Here is an 18,740-nt window from a genome sequence, read left to right as displayed (position 1 = left end):
GCCTTCTGTGCTGCTTCTCTCTGGAGGTAGAGCCCCGAGTGCAGTACAGGATGCCCACGTAAAGCCCAGGCCATTGTGAAAGGAGCCCTGAGGCTGTGGATTATGTTCGGCTGTATGAATCAGAGGCTGGCGTGCGCCTTCATCCAGCTGCCTCTGATGTGAGAGAAGTCCGTGTGAAGAGCGTCCCATCTGGGCCCAGCTGCGGGGAGTATTGATTGCCAGTGCAGAGTCAAGGTTGTCAGTGAACTAGCCAGAGATGGTTTTTTTCCTGTGTGTATGCAGATGTGTGATTCAGCAGTGAATTCTGAAACCAGCTTTACTGTAACCTTACTTGTGGTGCATGGGTTTGGTCTAGATGAGATTTGTTTTTTGGATGGATGTCTTCAGTGGTACGTCGTCTCTCCTTCGGCATTGGGCAGCTGTAATATAATGACGTTTTTATGTGGAATGATATGTTGATAGCTTTTAAGTGGCAATTTCAATTAATGCATAACTCTGTTTGGCTTTGGGAGCGGAGGACATAATGGAATATAGTTATTAAAATAAACACCCGATTCCCTTGCAGGTTTTCCCTGTTTTGGGATAAATAAAAACATAGCGCGACCTACAATAAGATGTTAATGAGGGCTGAGGGGACGGTCTAGGTGGGAGGTGAAGTTTCCTCATTCCCTGGCTCTATTTCTAGCAGTTGGAATGGGAATGTTCAGCGGGAATTTTTTTCAGCATTTGTGCAGTATCCGTGAAATCCCTGTTATCGCAAAGGAGTTTGTTTTCCGTCTCTTAGTGCTCTTCATGGTTAGTAACATGACACTTCATTTCAGCAGCGACTTATTTTGGTTTCAAGTGCAATGTTTCGTTCTTCTATCCCCACCGCCTACACCCAAACAAAAAAAAAACTGGACTCACCACAGGACTATGTTGGTGTTACTCGGTTGACTTAAATCGATTTGCCGACTTACAGAGTCAGCTCCATGGAAGTGTTGGATGCTTTGTTGTGTTCAGACACATCATACACACCTGTACACCATGTATTTTAATTAAAGAACATAGCAAGGTTGTGTGGGGGAGGGTAGGATCAGACTCAGACTCTGTAAATGTTTTGTCTTGTGTAGTAGTGTATTGTGGCCAAGATGGCTAGGATGAAGACAGTGTGGCTAGATAACATCAGAAAGCTAGATGGAAATCCATCATCCTCCAACCATGCATGAAACATGCTGTTATCCTATTACCACATCTCCTCATTTTTAGCCTTTCCCTGACCACTTGTGCGTGTAGAAGACAAAAGGAGTTGCGGTCGGGTATCAGGGACTGCTGTATACATGGTCGACTGAGACATTAAGATTTAATTTAGGTTGTTAACCTCTGCTGGGTCAACAGACCTCAGAAATCATTCTATTAAATATCCCTATAATATCTGTTCCCTGAAGACAGTCAATTGCTGATTGCCTTTTAGTGGCCATGTTTAAGAAGATATATATGATATGCTTCGTTCATGCAACGGAACCCACCTGCATTGTGTCTGTTTGGAGTATGCGTTTGTTGTTGTTTTTTAATTAGAGGAAGATCTTCCTCTGGTGAATACCCCAATTTACTTACTATTGTTGATTTTTTTCTGTGTCCTAATATGAATGCTGTACCAATATATCATTTGGTGTCAGGGGTGGGTTGCGATTTTATTATTTTCTCACTAGGGTCAGGCTTGAGTGGTGCTAATGGAGTCTAATCTCTTTGTAGATAGTAAAGCTCTTCTTCAAATACAGAAGCAGGAGTTATTGTGGGCAAGTCTGCATTACAAAACAAAATCGACGTACCTTTATGTCAACCTACAGCCCCTGCAGTTACTAAACCGGTTTGGCATGTCCACACTAGCTCTTTCTGTTGGGGTGTGTGCCCTCACCCGGAGGGTTGCACCAATTAACTGTCAATGGGGGGGCCTTGTGGGGTGCTGACATCCAGAGCCCCACCATGCTGTGGCTCAAGAGTGCAGCTGCTTAAGGTCAGCCTATTTCTGGAGTGTAAACGAGGCCTTTGTTCTCCACCAAGCCCCTATCGAATTGCTCTTCCAGGACCACAGTGTCGAGTTTTCCCATTTGTATCACCCCCTGATATTTTGAACTAAAATAAATTCCTTTAATTGACTGTTTCCAAAGTGTCCAGACAAATGCTTGCTAATTTCTTCCTGTTGCTGTTAATTATTTACACAGCAGTCGGGCCAGGGAATCAGGGCCCAGTTGTGCCAGGTGATATTCAGGGAGATACTTCCTGCCCTGCAGACCTCACAGTCTAGGTGATGGTAAAGTTCTGCAAGTGGACGAGAGCATGAGGAGGAGGTGGTGAAGCATGAAAAGGAGCAAATCACCGTATAAGAAGTCAAGGGTTTAGGTTGCCCCCTGCCTCAGCTTCGCGACATACTGGAGGTCAGTAGGCATCCTGGCAGAGGACTTACGGAGGAATTTAAAAGATGAGCAAGCCAGTAACTTTGTGGAGTTTTTTCACTTAAACCTACCTAATAATTGAGACCAAAATTTTCATTTGTGCCTTCCCAATGTTGGATGCCCAAAAGGAGACGGCAAAGGCCTGATTTTCAGAGATGCTGATTTATAGTGGCGGTTGGAAAAGCGAACAGAGTGTTGGGACTCATTAAGACAGAAAATATCATATTGCTGCTTGATAAACCCTTGGTACGCTCACAGCTGGAATACTGTGGGCAGGTGTGGTCACCCCATCTTAAAAAAGAAAACATTGGAATTGAATGGGGTTCAGAAAAAGGCAATGAAAATGATTAGGGATAGGGACCAGCTGAGATATTAATAGAACTGGGACTTTTCAGTTTGCAAAAGAGACAACTAAGGGGAAATATAATAGAGGTGTTAACATCATGACTGGTGTGGCAAAAGTAAATAAGGGAAGGTTATTTATTCCTTCCCATAACATAAGAACTAGGGGTCATCAAATGAAATGAATAGGCAGCAGGTTTAAAACAAACAAAAGGAAGAATTTCTTCACACAATGCACAGTCTACCTGTGGAACTCCCTGCCAGAGGATGTTGTGAAGACCAGAACAGGGGTTCTGAACCTCCATGAATGTATCTATGCCAATTGCTATTAGACCGGATGGGCAGGAATGGCGTCTCTAGTCTCTGTCAGGGCTGGGAATGGGCAACAAGGGATGGATCACTCCATGGTTACCTGTTCTGTTCTTTTCTTTGGGTGCACCTGGCATTGGCCACTGTGAGAAGAGAAGATACTGGGATAGATGGACTTTTGGCCGTTCTTATGTTAGCCTCCACAAATAGGATCAGATCCTCTGCGTGGCTCCACCAGCATCACTGATTTTATACCAGCAGAGGATCTGTCCATCTGACTTCTATTTCCTTGAAGTATCTCTTGATTGACTCAAGTTCTGTCTTTCTGACCTGTCTGGAGCAGTTGTAGGGGATGTTCATCATGGTTTCCGTGGCATCACATAGACTGGGCCTTCCGCCACCGAGATTTCTGTCGTTAATCCACGGAAGACTGCAATAAAATTGCAAGGATACATTAATAGTCTGCATGCACAGAACTACCAGGCTGTTGCTAATGCTGGTGAGGAGTAAGAGGGTGACTGCTGTGTGTAGGGCACAGTACAGTAGGTATACCTGCCGAGGCATTCGTTCGAGATGACAGCGGGGTGATTCTAAGGAAAGCCATATGCTCTTCCTGCCCTGAGCCGGGGAGTGCAGAATACAGTCGATGTGAGTGACTGGCTCACTTCTCAGGGGCGCACTGGCAAGTGCAAGAGCTGATGTTCTGAAAGGAAAGTGGGTTTCAGACCAAGCCATCACTCCTCGCAGAAAACGCAGGCGCTAATGAGAGAGAAGGGTTTAGCGGTGGCCCCGTGGCAGCGGTGATTTCTGCCACGTCCAGTCAGTGCGCAGGGGCATTCACGGACACAGCTGCCAGTTGGGTCGGGGTCCTGGGTGCGGGAGATTTGACGAAGGAGCAGAACGGATCTGCGGCCGATGGAGAAGTCTCGAGTGCCCCTCGCACGGCTGCTGCGCTGACAACACCCCCCCATCTGTTGGAACCTGAGTGTCTGACAAGGCCCCGTGCCGATTGGGGTCCGAGCACCGAGTGGGAGGGAGACGGCATCTGGTTTATTTCCGGTATCACACGCATTTCTGCGCTAACCTGCAGCACTTCCTCAGTGCCCTGAGGCCAGCTTGGCTCAGCCGGAGCACAGCGGTGCTCTCTGGCTGCCCTGCAGCTGAGGGAGGGAGTGGGGAGAATGTGGCACCCAGCCGGCGAACTCCACGCTCTATCCCCTGAGGATTCCCCTGTCACTGAGGGAATCTGAGCAGGGAGGTCGTTTGGCCTGTCGTGCAGGGGATCAGACGAGATGATTTACTTGGTCCTGCCTTTGGACACGACGGGTCTCCAACTGCTTGGCAGCCGGCGGGGGTACTGCAGCAGTGCAAAGGCCGTCGAGGTGGATAGCAACGCGACTGGCACAGCCTGGTGTGTGTGCACGTTCATGAGCCTGCCATTTGCAGGGGTATCCTCTCTCCTGGGCTCGGGGCGAGGCTGCCATCGTCCGCGCCTCTGCCCCACGTGGCCGGGCGGCCTACCTGCTCCGTCCGGTGCCAGCAGCTGCCACTCCCTCCGTGCCGCGCACAGCAGAGAGCGCGCGCCTCTGAGCTGGTTGCTATGGCGACGGGCAATCTGCTGCGTTTCTGGGTCTCCGGCAGCCAGAAACGATGGGGCTTTTGCAGCGCCGAGGTAACCAGCTCCTCTCCCTGGCTGGGAGTAGCCGCTCGCCCTGCAGCTGGCGCATGTAGATGGGGCGGCATTTGCTCCTGCATGGAGGCCGGCACAGGGGCCGAAAATCCCTTTCGCCCTCCAAGTGGGGTCTGAGTGGGGTTTTAGGTGGGTGCTGCACGTTGCCCACAGTTTGATAACCAGAGTGGATGTGCTGGCCATGGCCATGTTCCTGTGTGGAAATGTTTCCTTCCCTGCCTGGGCCCACCCATTCACTGGGTGACTTCGGATAATCACTTAACACCTCAATTTTACCCCATCCTGCAATGGGCACTGCATGCCTCTTTGGAGAGCACTGGGCGGTATCTGCATCTCACTGCTGTTAGAGGGCAGACAGTGACGGGGGTGTCTTTATTTTCCTAACCCGCTTTCCAGAGCCCCAGGATTGGTTTTGTAGCATCCTGGAATGCATCAGTCCTTTTCCCTTGTGAGACCCAGTGCCTGACGGGTTCCTGCAGGCTTTTATTTGTGGTGTCTTTATTTCAGTGCAGACATTAATGAGGGAGGCATGACATCACAGGAATAAAAGGGCTGCTCTCTGAATTGCGAATGAATTGCTTTGGCCTGTTGCCATTTGTTCCAGGATCTGGGATCTGTCTCTCCGCGTATGTGCCTGTGTTGGTGTGTGTCCAGGGAGGGGGAGTGGATGCTGAAGGAAGGAGGGGAGCAGGGGTGGAGTTTGTCTCTCTCTTTTTTCAGGGCTGGTGACGTGAGCAATGCCTGGAACAATCAGACTGGCTCCAAACAGTGTAGTTGAAGATGCTGGAGCAAACCGCCGGGTGCATTTTAAGCAAACGCTGATCACTCCAGCTTAGATTCCACAGACAGTCCTTAGAGATTTGTCTCCACCTTTACTACCTTGCACTGGTCTGGGACGGGCCATTCTCTCTCCTCTCCTCTCCCCCCTCACCCTCACTCTTGGAAATGATTGGAGTTAATAGTGTGCAGAGCACCAGCAAGGTCCGCGTGAGAGCCACAGGTTCTGTGAAATACTCCCGCGAAGACTCTCTCTGGCGACAGTCCCATCGCTCGAAGTCTATGAAAATCTCCAACTCTTCTGAGTTTTCTACTAAAGACAGCAAGGTAAAACCGATGCCCGATGTTCCTGTCTGCCGTGAGTAGGGATCAGAGATTAGAAAATCTTGTACGGATGGTCTGGTGAGAAAGGAAGGTATTTCAGAGGGCTGTGGGTAATCACTAGTGATCGCAGAATTACTGTGAAGTCAGGAAAGACCCGTTGCTTTGAGAAGAGACTGAAGGTAAACAGGATGGGGGTTATATTGATTGGATTTAAGGGGGATGCCCTACCTCGAAGCTTGATGCAACAGTAAACACCAAAAACGTGCGAGCCGGAATGCTAATCGGAGCTCTGCTCCCAGGCAAGCTGCATGTATTTGCAAATTCTCTCTCTTGGAATTTTTTATTTTTGGAGAATTATTTACAGCAGTTTCTTTAAAATCAATTTCCTGCCCCTCTTGAAACGGCTCTGTTTTTGTCTTTGTGGGAGTTAGGTAAAAATCTCCTCTCCCTTGGACTGCATGATGAAATATTACCAAAAACCATGTATTGGACGGGCTTCACTGTACCACATTGGTAGAGATGTATGTTTGCTTAGCATGGATATAACCTACTGCTCCAGGAGCCGGGTGTAGTGTGCATTGAAACAGCAGAGCACTGTTGCTGCTGTTTGTAGGCAAACACACACACACATTGTATGCAGGGTTGGCACTTGCCTCATTCCTCTGCTCTCGCTCTCTGTGTTCCCATTCCCAGAAGTGCTGGTCACCTCCCGGAAGAGGTGGGTACCCCACACCACTCCAGCACCCCACAGCATCTTGCCCTCTATACGCAAGATTCTTTAAAGGGTGAGCTAATTTCCTTCCACCACCGCACAGATTATAACACTAGTTAGGATGTCTCGTAGCTGTTCGCTAGGGAGCATTCAAGATAAGGCCGGAGTGGAGTAGAAAAAACCACACACTCACACACATGCCCCCGCTTTCATTTATGCTGGAGTCCTCGTGTATCTATCTGTTCGAAATCCCAGTGCAGAAGTTACGTTGCAGCCGACTCTACTAAAGGAATGGCATGATGAAAAAAAAAATCTCTTCTCTCCGCCGATGCTCTTTGCTTTGTCTGGGTTATTCTCTCATAGTTTACAATACATGCGATGCTCTGTGAAGACCTAACGCCCTTAGCCACGGAGCAGTGCAAACTTTTTCAAAGGTTTTGCTTGACCATTTCAGTAAAATAGCTTTTGAGAAGGACTTTTACTCAGTGTAAGGAACACAACAGGACTCTGGTTGTTTCAGTGAAAGAACATGACAGGGCTTCCTGGAGATTGCTGGTGCAGCGTCATAGAACTGTAGAAACGTAGGACTGGAAGGGACCTCGTGAGGCCGGTTAGTCCAGATCCCCCGGCAGTGAGGCAGGACTCCATACATGGAGGCTGTCCCTGGCGGCTATCTCTCTGACTCTCACGCTCTGACATGCTACCGAGTAAGGAATAGATTTCCAAGCACTTTGTGGCCCTGATTTTGCCAGCATTCTGTACGTAGTGAACTTTACGCGTGTGAATAATTTGACTGAATTCACTCGACGATTAATTTGCATAAAGCTACTTCATCCACATGTGTAGGAAGGTCTAGTGATTTGGGGGTGGGTTACTGGGCTGGGAATCGAGACCCACCTTCTGTTGTCTCTGCCACTGACTTGCTGTGTGACCTTGAGCAAGTCTCTTCACCTCTTTATGCCTCTGTTTCTCCTCCCTTCCCTTTGTCTCTCTTGTCTGTTTAGATCGTAGGCTCTTAGAGCAGGAGTCCTCTCTTATGAAGTGTATGAACAGCTGCTTGCACAGTGGGCCGTTTGATTTCAGTTGGTGCTTGTAACTGTGATTGTAATATAAATAATAATCAATCACAATGTGTGGAATTCCCGTTGATGCTAAGAGAATTCTTCACCCACAGGGCTTGTCCTCTGATGGCTGAAATGGAAAACCTACTGCTTGTTTTTCTCTAGACGCTTGAGCTCCACTTCTCAGGTCGTCGGTGAATTTGTATTTTTGCTGCATTTTTTCTCTCAAAATTGATCTGTGTTTCTCTATTTTCATTATTATGTATGAGGCATCCAAAAACGTTCTGGGTGCATTACAGACACGTAGGAAGACCTGTGCCGGCCCACAAAAGCTTGCAGTCCAAACAGCAGAGACAGAGCCAAACAAAATGGAGCAGAAGGACGCATGCGCTATAAAGATTTTTCTTTTCTCTTTTCCTATTATTCTCTCATCTGGAGACTGTTTGCCTTTGCAGCAGGGCAGCATGGTGTGGTGCTTGGCTTACTGGACTGGGAGCTGCTTGTCTATTCCGGGCTCTGCTACTGACTTGGTGTGTGACCTTGGGTGAATCATGTCACCTCTCTCTGCTTGGCTCCCCTCCCATCCTTAGTGTGGTGGCTCAGTGCAGTTTGTTAGCTCTCTAGGTTAAGGACTGTCTCTCGCTGTGGACTGGACTCTCATTTACAGGAAAGCCCCATGAAGGCCTTTCTGTGCTGCCAGGGCCATGTAAAGTGAGTATTAATGGAATTGTTGAAGGAGGTGCAGGCCTTAGGGCAAGGGAAAATCGGGTTGCATGCATTTGTATTGTGCCCAGCACAATGGGAGCCCAATCCTGGTTGTATATAAATTCTCTCGTTGTGTTCATAGCCTGTTTTTCTTCTCTGTGTCGTGGCTGTTTGCCTTCATTCCCTTCTCCATGTAGGCCTGCTTGCATCCCTAGGTACAGAACCCAGCCTGGAATAAAAAACCCAAGGGCCTGTGACTGCCATAGTCAACGCAGGGCTGGAAGTTGTCTCTTGTGGGGCGACTGGGCCTACTGTTTTGGTCCCTCCTTTGCCCTTGGAGTGGCAAACCCCTTCTCTGGTACTCGGCGCTTGCGCACCGCTCTTAGGACCTTTGCAAAGAGGACTCGCATTTTATAGCAAGAAGACATGAGTAGGGAGCGGTCATGTGACCTGCCCCATGGCACAGCTGGGAACAGCTGCCCTGAGTCCCATTCCTCTACTGCCCAACAAGGACCGAGGGGCCACACGGCCCTGGGGCTCTGAACTGTGGACCCGGCGAGCTGCATCAGCAGGCTGGCCTGCAGAGACGGTAGCGCGACTTGGTCACCTCTGGAGACGTGGGTTGAAATGCGGGCGGGGTGAGGCGCACGAGATGCCCTGCGGGGTGGGGCTTTTTGAATGCGCTCCGCCAGTGCCGCCACATTCCAGATCCCATCTCTAACCTCTACTGGCGGGGCTCTGGGCCACCCGCCATCAGGCAGGTGACTGTCATGCTGCTGAGACGCTCAGGTTGATGTGTAGCAATTACAGAGCAAAGGTGCCATGCTGAGAGTCGCCTTCCCCTCTTGGGGGCCCCGCTGGCCCTTCCGTCTGCTGCCGCCATGGACGTCAAGAGTCTTTATTCTGAGGACTCTGGTTTTCAAAACAGGAGGCTCCCTCAAAGATCTTCTACCTCAGCTGGGGGCACGTTCAAAGTTCCTTGGGCAAAGTATTTCTCCCCCTCCCCCAAATCCTTATCAAGCCAATCCTCTTTCCCTCCACCCACTCCGAAACCACACTCTCCCCCCCTTCACGTCCATCGGCCCTTTCCCCTCCCACCCAAAATCTCACTCCAGGTGGGTGTCCCCGATACCCACCATCTCCTCCAGCCCATGTGGGTGGGGGTGTTATGGGCACCGGGCCTGTGTGAATGTCCACCCCTAACCGAGTGGTCGGCCGGGCAACCACACAAGTGCTCAGCTTACAGGAAGCACAGGTGGGAAGCAGCTCTTCTCTTGTGGCGGAGTGAACGGAGAAGCAGGTTGGCTCATAGCCCCCGCCAAGCCGGGGTGGGCATGCGTAGGCAGAGCGAAAGGCAGGCTGTGGTAGCCAGACTTCCACACCATGCGTCAGCTGCAGTGTGGCCCCTCTTTCTCGAACACTGTTGAAAGCTATGACAAGGATGGGTGAGAGCAACCTGGTGCATCACCCATGTGTGCCTGGAGCCCAGGGAGAGGCAGGGGGCCACACAAGACGAGAGGTCCCATTGTTATGGTGGCAGCGGTGGGTGTGCAGGCAGGTTGGCGGGTGTTACCCAGCCGAGACAGTCTTAGCACTTTGTTCATTTCAGTCCTGGCAATCCGTTCTTATTGGCCAGCCTGGACAAAGGACGGCATCAGTTACAGGTTACACCTCTCTAGTCTGGCACTCTCTGCTCCGGCATCCTCTGTGGTCCGGCATGGTTTTAGTTCTCCGGATGTCTGCTTATCGAGGGTGTGGCCAAGTTTCCTGTGGTCCCATAAAGTTTGTTTATAGCCACCTGTCTTGGCGCTCAGTGTTCTGTGCTGTTTTTAGCTCTAGTTTACCCTTAAATGTCTTCTGAGTGCCCCATAAGCAGCGGAAGTGTTGGTAACGCTGCTAGACAATATTGACCTCCTGTGGTTCGGCAAATTCTCTGATTTGGCACTGGTCAGGTCCTGAGGGTGCCAGACTAGAGAGATTCAACCTGCACTTACTTGTTAAAGAAAGGGTTCTCCTTAAGCAGGCTCCAGGGATGACTTTTTCAGGAAGAGGCTCATGCTGCAACCCTCCTTGCAGCTCATCAGCCCAGTTGAACCTTGCTGACCTGGCTTTCATCTGCAGCCCCTGGCTTTCTTATTAGCAAGCTGATAACCAGCTGGGATAATTAGTTGCATCTTCACCTCTGCATTCAGACTCGGTGGAGCATTCGTTGGGTGTCCCGTGACTGTCTCCTCGCCTCATCCCAGATTGGCAGATGTTGTAGACTTTGGGAGCACGTTGTTCTGGTGACTCAGTGACTCTTACACACAAGCACTTTGGGGAGGGGGAGTTAATCATCCAACAGCTGGTAACTTCTATTTTAGTGCGTTCAGGAGTTTCATGGCAGTTGTCACAATAATGTGACTTCACTCATTAAAACACTGTATATACATACTTTCTATACAGAGAGGAGTTGTCACCCGCTCTCCGCGTTCAGTTTTGACTTCAAAAGGAGCAAAATGAGGCCAATACCTAGTGCGTTGAAAAATATATAGACTCATTTAGTTCCATTCTGCCAGGTGGCTTCCAGCTTTACAGTGAAGTGGACGAAAACACCCTTTCCTAGGACTTTAAAAATTCACCCACTCACCTGGTGGAAGTTTTCTCTGCCAGTTACAGTGGGGCGGGGAGAGGGAAGAGAACTAGATTACCGATTTCTGCAGAATTTAGGCTTCAGGTTTTTGTAAGTTTCTAGCTAAAACAGGAACTAAATATAAACTGATAGCGCTGCGTTCCTGAATCTGCAGTCAGCCAGCCTCCTTATGTCTGTGCAGAGCGTGTCAAAAAATGCCCATGACGTGAGGAGAGGATTAGGGTTTCAGCAGGGTTCACTTGCCAGATGAAACTCTCATCTTCATGAATGTTAACCTCAGACCTCGGCTGCCACTTGGGAAAGCCTGGGGCCGCAGCAGAGATAGGTGTTGGCTTGGAAGGGACCCAGGCAACCAAGGTTCTAGGAGGGGCAGAGCAAACTTTGATTGGGGTAGGTGAGGGCTAAGGGGAAAGAGAATAGATTTGGTGCTTTCCCTTTTCAGAAACCCTGAGTCTCTGGAGGGTGGAGAAGAAACGGACAATTCTCTGGGGTGTCTGGCAAATTTTCCAAGCCCTGCCTTTTCCCATCCTTGCGGCAGAGGAGCTGTAATTTTGTCAGCTAAGTGCAGACGTGACAGAGTAGAAATGCTGTTGTTTTTGAATACCCTGAAGATGATTTCCGAGAGCTCAGAGTCAAGCTGACACAAACCTCCCGTATGTTTAGCAAACTGCCAGCCAAAATCATGTCGCTCTTGGTATCCAGATCAGTTACACCCCCAATTTAGGAAAGCACTTAAGCATGTGGTTAAATCCCCTTGATTTGATCATATGCTTAAGAGTGTCGCTCTGAATCGGGGCCTTCCAGCGTAGCCATAAGATGGCAGTATGGGCCCTCGGGCTGTGTGCGGTGATCTGCCATTGGCTTTCAAATATTGGGAGGTGGCTTTATGACCAGAAGGAATCTCCTGGGGCCTGATTCAGCAAGCTGATACATTTTAAGATGGATTTACTGATGCAAAGCAGCTGGCCCAGAGAATGGGCGACCTACACCCTTGCCTTCTGCTCAGTTCCCTGGTCCTTGCTCACAGCATGTAAATGTGTCGCATACACTTAAAAACTCGTTTGCTGCCTCGATATTCGCTAGTTATTTGATTCCCCTGAGCACATGCCACGAGCTCTGCAGATACTGAGAGAACATGGCGTATGGCAGCGCTGACGCTTTTTAAGGAAGAGCCTTTGTGGTGAGCGGAGATTGAGACTCCCTCTAGCTCTGTCGCTGTAGCATCTGAGTGCCGCCCAGTCGCTAATGGCTGTTTTGCCTCTCAGTACCTGTGCAGAAGGGGATGTGCCCAGCGGGCAGAGCCCAGCACGGACTTGGACAGGGCCGTGCAGCAGGTGTGTGGCCCAGCTGAGAACAGAAGCCAGCTCTCCCAGGTCCTGGCCCAGTGCCCCATCCTGCAGCCGCCTCACCGTGTTGAATGAATGTTTCGTCTCACTCCGTTTCTGCGGTTTTGTGTGCTTTGTTGGACGGGCTAAGCACGAGACTTGGTGAACTGGGCGTGAGCCTGCCATGCACGAGGGAGACTTGGCAGAATGAGGGTTTGCAGGTGCAGCGAACACAGTTGTGAATGATCTGCTGCCACTTCAAGCAACACTGCAGGTAACCCTAACCTGTTGTTTATTGAGTTGGAGTAGCACAGTGTCACAACACAAGACTGTGGCACCCCCATACTAGTCCCTGTACCAACCCAAAGCCAGAGCCAGTCGAAATGGGGAAGGCAAACTCTATAGGCCCTACCGCTGGTTTAAGCCTTTGGAATAATTGAGAAAGAGGTGAAGTGTGTTGCCCAAGGTCACCAAACAGGTCAGTAGCAGAGGTAGGAATGGAACCCAGATCTGCTGACTCCTAGCCAGGTGCCTACCTACTGGGAAATGCTGCTTCTCTTCCCCACTGCATCCCTACTAGAGCAGTGATGGGCAACCAAGCCTAGTGAGTGGGCCGTGTGAGTGGTCCTCCATCATAGAACCCTAGGACTGGCAGAGACCTCAGGAAGCATCGAGTTCAGCCCCCTGCCCAAAGCAGGACCAACCCCAACTAAATCAACCCAGCCAAGGCTTTGTCAAGCCAGAACTTAAACACCTCTAGGGATGGAGATTCCACCCCTCCCTAGGGAACCCATCCCAGTGCTTCCCCACCCACCTAGGGAAACAGTTCTTCTTAATATCCAACCTAGATTCCCCCACTGCAACTTGAGACCATTGCTCCTTGTTCTGCCATCTACCACCACTGAGAACAGCCTCTCTCCATCCTCCTTGGAACCCCTCTGCAGGATGTTGAAGGCTGCTCTCAAATCCCCCCTCACTCTTCTCTTCTGCAGACTAAACAAACCCAAATCCCTCAGCCTCTCCTCATAGGTCATAGCTCCAGCCCCCTCAGCATTTTTGCTGCCTTTTTCTGGACTCTCTCCAATGCATCCACATCCTTTCTGTAGTGGGGTGGGACCAAAACCAGGGCACCCTGTTGGCTCCTATCCAGCTTCTCATCCATTGGAATCCCCAGGTCCTTTTCTGCCGAAGTGCTACCTAGCCAGTCGGTCCCCAGCCTGTAACAACGGATTCTGCCATCCCAAGCCAGAGTGTCATAACCAAGAGGGTCTCCCGGGACAGGGTAGTCCTGCTCACTGTGCCTGCCTGCCTGGAACGTGCGGGGTGCGCGGACTGAGCCGCAGCAGCGCTTTGGAGGCAGGGGGAGCGCATGGCTCTCCCAGTCAGTGCTGAGTGCAATCAGCACGTGCCTCGCTGCATGTGCCCTGGCGTTGTGTGCACATCGCGTTACTAACACCGGTAGCAAAATAACTCTGTGGACGGAGACCAGCAGCAACTGGCAGCCCTGTGGGCCGCATTGCCGCAGGTTGCCTACCCCTGTGCGAGGCCCGCGGAGGGGGCAGAAGTTACTCCAATACTAGATCCTTGGACATCACAATCTTCAATGTGTGTGTCTTCACTGAATGTAGCTCACAAGTGCTGCTGTATCTGGCCTAGCATATGCATCCACTAGCCTTTTCTTGGGCGATGTTTGTGCCACCGTGGGCACAAGGAATTGTGTTGCACAGTGGCTGAGAGGTGCTAGTAACCGCTCCACAGCGGTACATGGCATTGGAGGAGATCTGACTGGTGAGAGTCTCTTTGTTTGACCTGTGGTGGAATTCAAGGCCAGAGTTCTCACCATTTTTTTCTATGAATAAGAGTGAAGCATTAAGGCCCTCATCCTGCAGTGGGAACCACAAGAGGCTCCCAGCACAGCGGGTGGAGTTCAGTGTGGCTTCTGAGACCTGCCCACGAGGCTCTCACTCCAAGTTCAGGGCTGTGGGATTGTGAGTTGTACGAGGGCGGATAAGATTCTGGGTTAGACTTTTTAGTTCTAGGTGGAGCTAGGCTAATTTTTTTTTTTATTTAAACAATTTTGGGGGCAGAAAATGCAGATTTGTGGAGAAACATTTTATGAATGTGTCAGTTTTGCCAAATTGTTTTGATTGCAGGGGGGTAGAAAAATCCACACTAATTGAAATGTGCCATTTCAGCATTGCCAAGAGAATATACCTTGAATTTTTTTTTCAGTGTGAAGAAACTTTTATTTTGAAGCACCCTTTAATCTTATTTTAAAGGGCTAAAAAATGCTTAAAATGAACATTCATTTTGGGTTGAACAAAATGTTTTGTTTGACTGGAATTTTCTTTTTTTAACTTTTCAATTAGTTGAAAATTTTGAAACATTTTGTTTTTTGGTTGGACCACATTTTTTGGGGGGTGGTTTTGGATATGACAGTGAACCAAAAAAAATCATTATTCACACAGTTCTAATTTTAAGTGATTTGGTTTGGGGATCGGAGTTAAGGACATCTGGGTCAGTAGGAATTTGTTTACTGGTGTGCATATTTGAATTGTGCATCAAAGATGCTATTGTTCCATACTGTTAGCCGGTGATTTCCGTATTTGTTCACAGGTGGTGTGTTGTGTTTTGGTAATCATGTGTATAATAGTCTGTCTTGGTTTCAAGTTTCGTTAACAGAGTTGTGGGGGAGGGGTAGGAATGAGCTGATAGGGGGAGTAAATCTGCTTGTGTGTGTAAAGAGCTCAAGAGTGGGGTATGTGCTGGGCTAGAACTTGGGGCATTTCACTACCAGAAATAAAGGCCTTGACCACTGGAATTAAAGGAGTTACTCCACTAGCTCTTAGCAGTAGTAGGCTGTTATCCACTATATGGATCAGCCAAGTTAGGGAGATCTGATCGGTCTCATGTAGCCAGTGTAGTATGCACACTGTTTTGGAAGCTCATTCCAACTATCTGATATCCACAGGAGTTCAAATTCCCCGACAGGCTACCACTGTGTAAAGATTTGCCACAGTAGACCAAAAGAATTGGAACTTTCAATGGAAAAGACCCTGACCCTTAGTACTACAGCAAGAGTAGACTGTTACCCTCAACTGTACAAGATATTTGCAGTTTATTTAATCAAGTTACGTTGCACAGAGAAACCAAACACTTTATGGAGCTTTTGTGTACGCACCTCTGATGGAAGCATGAAAGTGTGTTTGAGGCTCAGTGATTTTTGATGTATGTCACAGGTGAGCTATTCTGCCACAGATAGCTAAATAAATTTCACCAGGGGTGAAAGCTTGGCTTACTTTAAGCCAGTGGCAAAATTCCCAGTGATTTCCGTAGGGCCAGGATATGACCCAGATGCCATACTGTGATCTTACAATTTCTTGCATTTCAGAAGCTTGAGTGATATTTCAAAACCAAAATTGTACACACAAAAAATGTATCAGATGGTCCTGTCCCTGGAGAATTATTGATATCTCAGACCCCATATCCTAAAATTTGTGTTCAACCGTGACCAGTATTCTTCCTCCTCTGCAAGTCTAAGAGTTGTCATGCGTGGCGAAGGCTCCTTCTTGTTCAACGGCAACTCGCTTGCTGCTGGTAGTTGGACCTTTTCCATTGGTACCTTGAAAAATAGATGACAGTCCAAACATTAATCCCCTCTTGTTTCTTTCTCCTTGCAGGCTCTCTACAATTCGATCAAGAATGAGAAGCTTGACTGGGCAGTGTAAGTATCCCGTGCAGAATTCATGAGCTGAAAAATCAGCCGCTGGCATGGTAATCCATTTCCTCCACACTTTACACTGTGAATGGAACCTTGAGACTCAGACATTGGATTGACTCTTCCATTAGCAAAATTCCCCATTCGATTCCCCCTTCTCCTTCAGTGAGGAAAGTTTGCGGAGGATGCAAACTGGCTATATCTGCAAGGAAGGGAGACTTTTAATTCAGTGGGAAATGTCAGCTTCACAAGGCAGAAATCTAAATCCTCCTTCTGGTCTGCGAGTGCATAAATAAAACAGATGTTGAGTTTCTTCCTTTATCTTCCAGTGCATTGTGTTGGAACCACTGAATAGAAACACAAGTCTTGGATTGAGTTTCCTGTGCTGGGCTGGTTCTCTGGTATTGTCTTTGAATTAACTGTGGAGAATTGGACAACCTAATATTAAAGAGACTTAATACAGAAGAGGCCAATCTCCCCTCACCTCTTCCTGCCCCTTCCCCCCGAATCTGCTTTTGACAAGCTAACACTTCATCAGAACTCAGTGCTGAATACAAGAGACCGCTTCCGTTTCCAGCCAGATTAATCGGCATTTTCCCTTCATTTCTTTGACAGCAAGATTTGTCCTAGACTGATGCCCATGCTGAGTAGTGGACTTGGGGGTTAAAGAGGATCACACCCCAGAGGAGCTGTGTCTCTTTGAGATGCTGCCTCCGTGGCTCTACATTCTTAGTGATACGTCCACCACCCCCAATAGGGCAGCGCTGCTTCCTGGAGAGTGCAGTCCAGTGGGGCTCCTGGCACCCCCTCTGTATCCTTGTGTCCTCACCCGAGGAATCACAAGCCAACGCTCAGCTCTCTGTTCAACCGAGAATCGGTTATAACTTGGAATAGAGGGACAGGTGGACAGTAGGGATGTAAAATCCCGTTTAATTGGCTAACTGGTTAAATGTATTGTCTGGAGCCACTCCTGTCTACGGAGGGCCGTGGCTCTCCGGTATCCCTGTTGGAGCAGCTTCTACCTACGGGGCAGGCGGGGAGCTGCTCCAGTCCCCACCAGTTAACCTTAACCAGTAAGCCTTACCCATTAAGGCTTCCTGGTTAACTGGATAACTAGTTAAAGCATCACATCCCTAGTGGACAGGTAATAAGCATCCGTGCAGGCAATCCTCTGGAAGTGGACAGCCATTATGTGAAGCAAACGTTTTTCTGTCTCGGAACGTGACGTGCCCAGATCCCTGCAAGTCTCAGAGGGGTCTTGAGAGGAGTCTCTCTGGGGTAAAAGTTGCAGGACTTGTCTCTCGAACGGCAGCTCTGATCTAAAATAATGCCATCTGGAGAAATGCTGTTCACCTGATCCGAGTCCCTTCAGTCGTTGAAGATGTTGAAGGGCTAAACGAAGGTTTCAGAGCTTTGACAGCCATTGTTACATGGTGGCTGAAAGCCCTGCAGCAGAGCAGGGTAAGACGAAGATAAATGATCTATGGAGGACTGCTACATGATCTTCATCTCCTCCTTTATCGCACGTGGCTGGCTAGACCTGTCGTCATCCTCAAAGGCTTGCTGTCCGTGATGCTGTTTATAGCGCAGCCACAGGGCTGCATCCACAGGCCATTGAAGTTCATGCAAGAGCTCCCATAAATTTCATGATTGAAGCTGTAGACAGAAGCAGTGTGACTGTATTCATCTCACCCCTCCCGTGTGTGTTCCAAGTCACGGATGCTTCACTTAGTAGCCAAAGCCTTTTGCTAAACTCCTCCCAGCAGGGCAGAGTAGGTGCAGCCGTGGGAATCCGTTCTTTCTCACGTACCCTCAGACACGTGCTAACTGAGCTCCAATTGCAAGTCTGTAAGCTGTCGAGATGCCCCATCACTTGTGATTTGCAATGTATGCAGCTCCGATCTGGAAGTCCCTGGGAGCCACATTTGGGATTCTGTATCTTCCTTTCCTTCTTACAATTGCTTTTCAAAGAAGACTGCCGTCAGGAAAGAGTCTCTCTGTGTTTTATCTGCTCCTTAGTTCTTCCTGCATGAAATACTGTTTTACAGGTTGGACCTCCCTGGTCCGGCACCCTCGGGATTTTGCCGGATCAAGGAGGTCATTTCTGGCCTCCCTGCTGCCCTACTGGCTCCCCCAGGCAGCTCAACTGGGTCATGCATCGAGCTTCCTGCCTGCTCCCCCTCCAGCCCTTCTCACCCCCCGCCCACTCTGCACAGCCCAGCTGGGCTGCACACCGGCCTTCCTGGATTCCATCCCCAGCCCAGCTGAACAGTGCGCCCCCTCTCCCCAGCAGTGTGGCATAACATAAGAACATAACATAAGAACGGCCGTACAGGGTCAGACCAAAGGTCCTTCTAGCCCAGTAGCCTGTCTGCCGACAGTGGCCAGCACCAGGTGCCCCAGAGAGGGTGGACCGAAGACCATGATCAAGCGATTTGTCTCCTGCCATCTCTCTCCAGCCTCTGACAAACAGAGGCCAAGGACACCATTTTATCCCCTGGCTAATAGCCTTTTATGGACCTAACCTCCATGAAGGTTTTCAGCTTCTGGATCCTTGGGTAGCCCAGCTGGGCCACGTGCTGGCCTCCTGCCCCACCCCTTCATCAGGCCGGCTTCTGGAGCCCTCCATCTCCTGCAGGAATATCCATTGCCGGACCAGAGAGTCCCGGTTTCTAGAGGTGCAGCCTGTAGTAGGATTGAATGAAACCAG

General features: G+C 49.4%; 1 protein-coding gene across 5 annotated transcripts in view; it reads left to right on the top strand.

The window, feature by feature from the left end:
• The window catches only part of PSD3 (pleckstrin and Sec7 domain containing 3), a 129,636-nt gene that overhangs the window by 77,648 nt on the left and 33,248 nt on the right, over window positions 1-18,740 (top strand). For 4 of the 5 annotated variants that reach the window (XM_075931345.2, XM_075931350.2, XM_075931349.2 and 1 more), the window contains one exon: window positions 15,993-16,036. In XM_075931345.2, the coding sequence (XP_075787460.2) occupies window positions 15,993-16,036 (44 nt within the window). Of the gene's footprint in view, window positions 1-4,747; window positions 5,881-15,992; window positions 16,037-18,740 lie in introns of those variants that run through there. The other variant, XM_075931351.2, reaches the window with a different exon arrangement.

This window comes from Pelodiscus sinensis, chromosome 6 (assembly GCF_052426305.1).
Source record: "Pelodiscus sinensis isolate ZL-2025 chromosome 6, ASM5242630v1, whole genome shotgun sequence".
NCBI lineage: Eukaryota > Metazoa > Chordata > Testudines > Trionychidae > Pelodiscus > Pelodiscus sinensis.
Note: the sequence above shows the minus strand (reverse complement) of the source record. Positions and strands in the feature narration are given on the sequence as shown.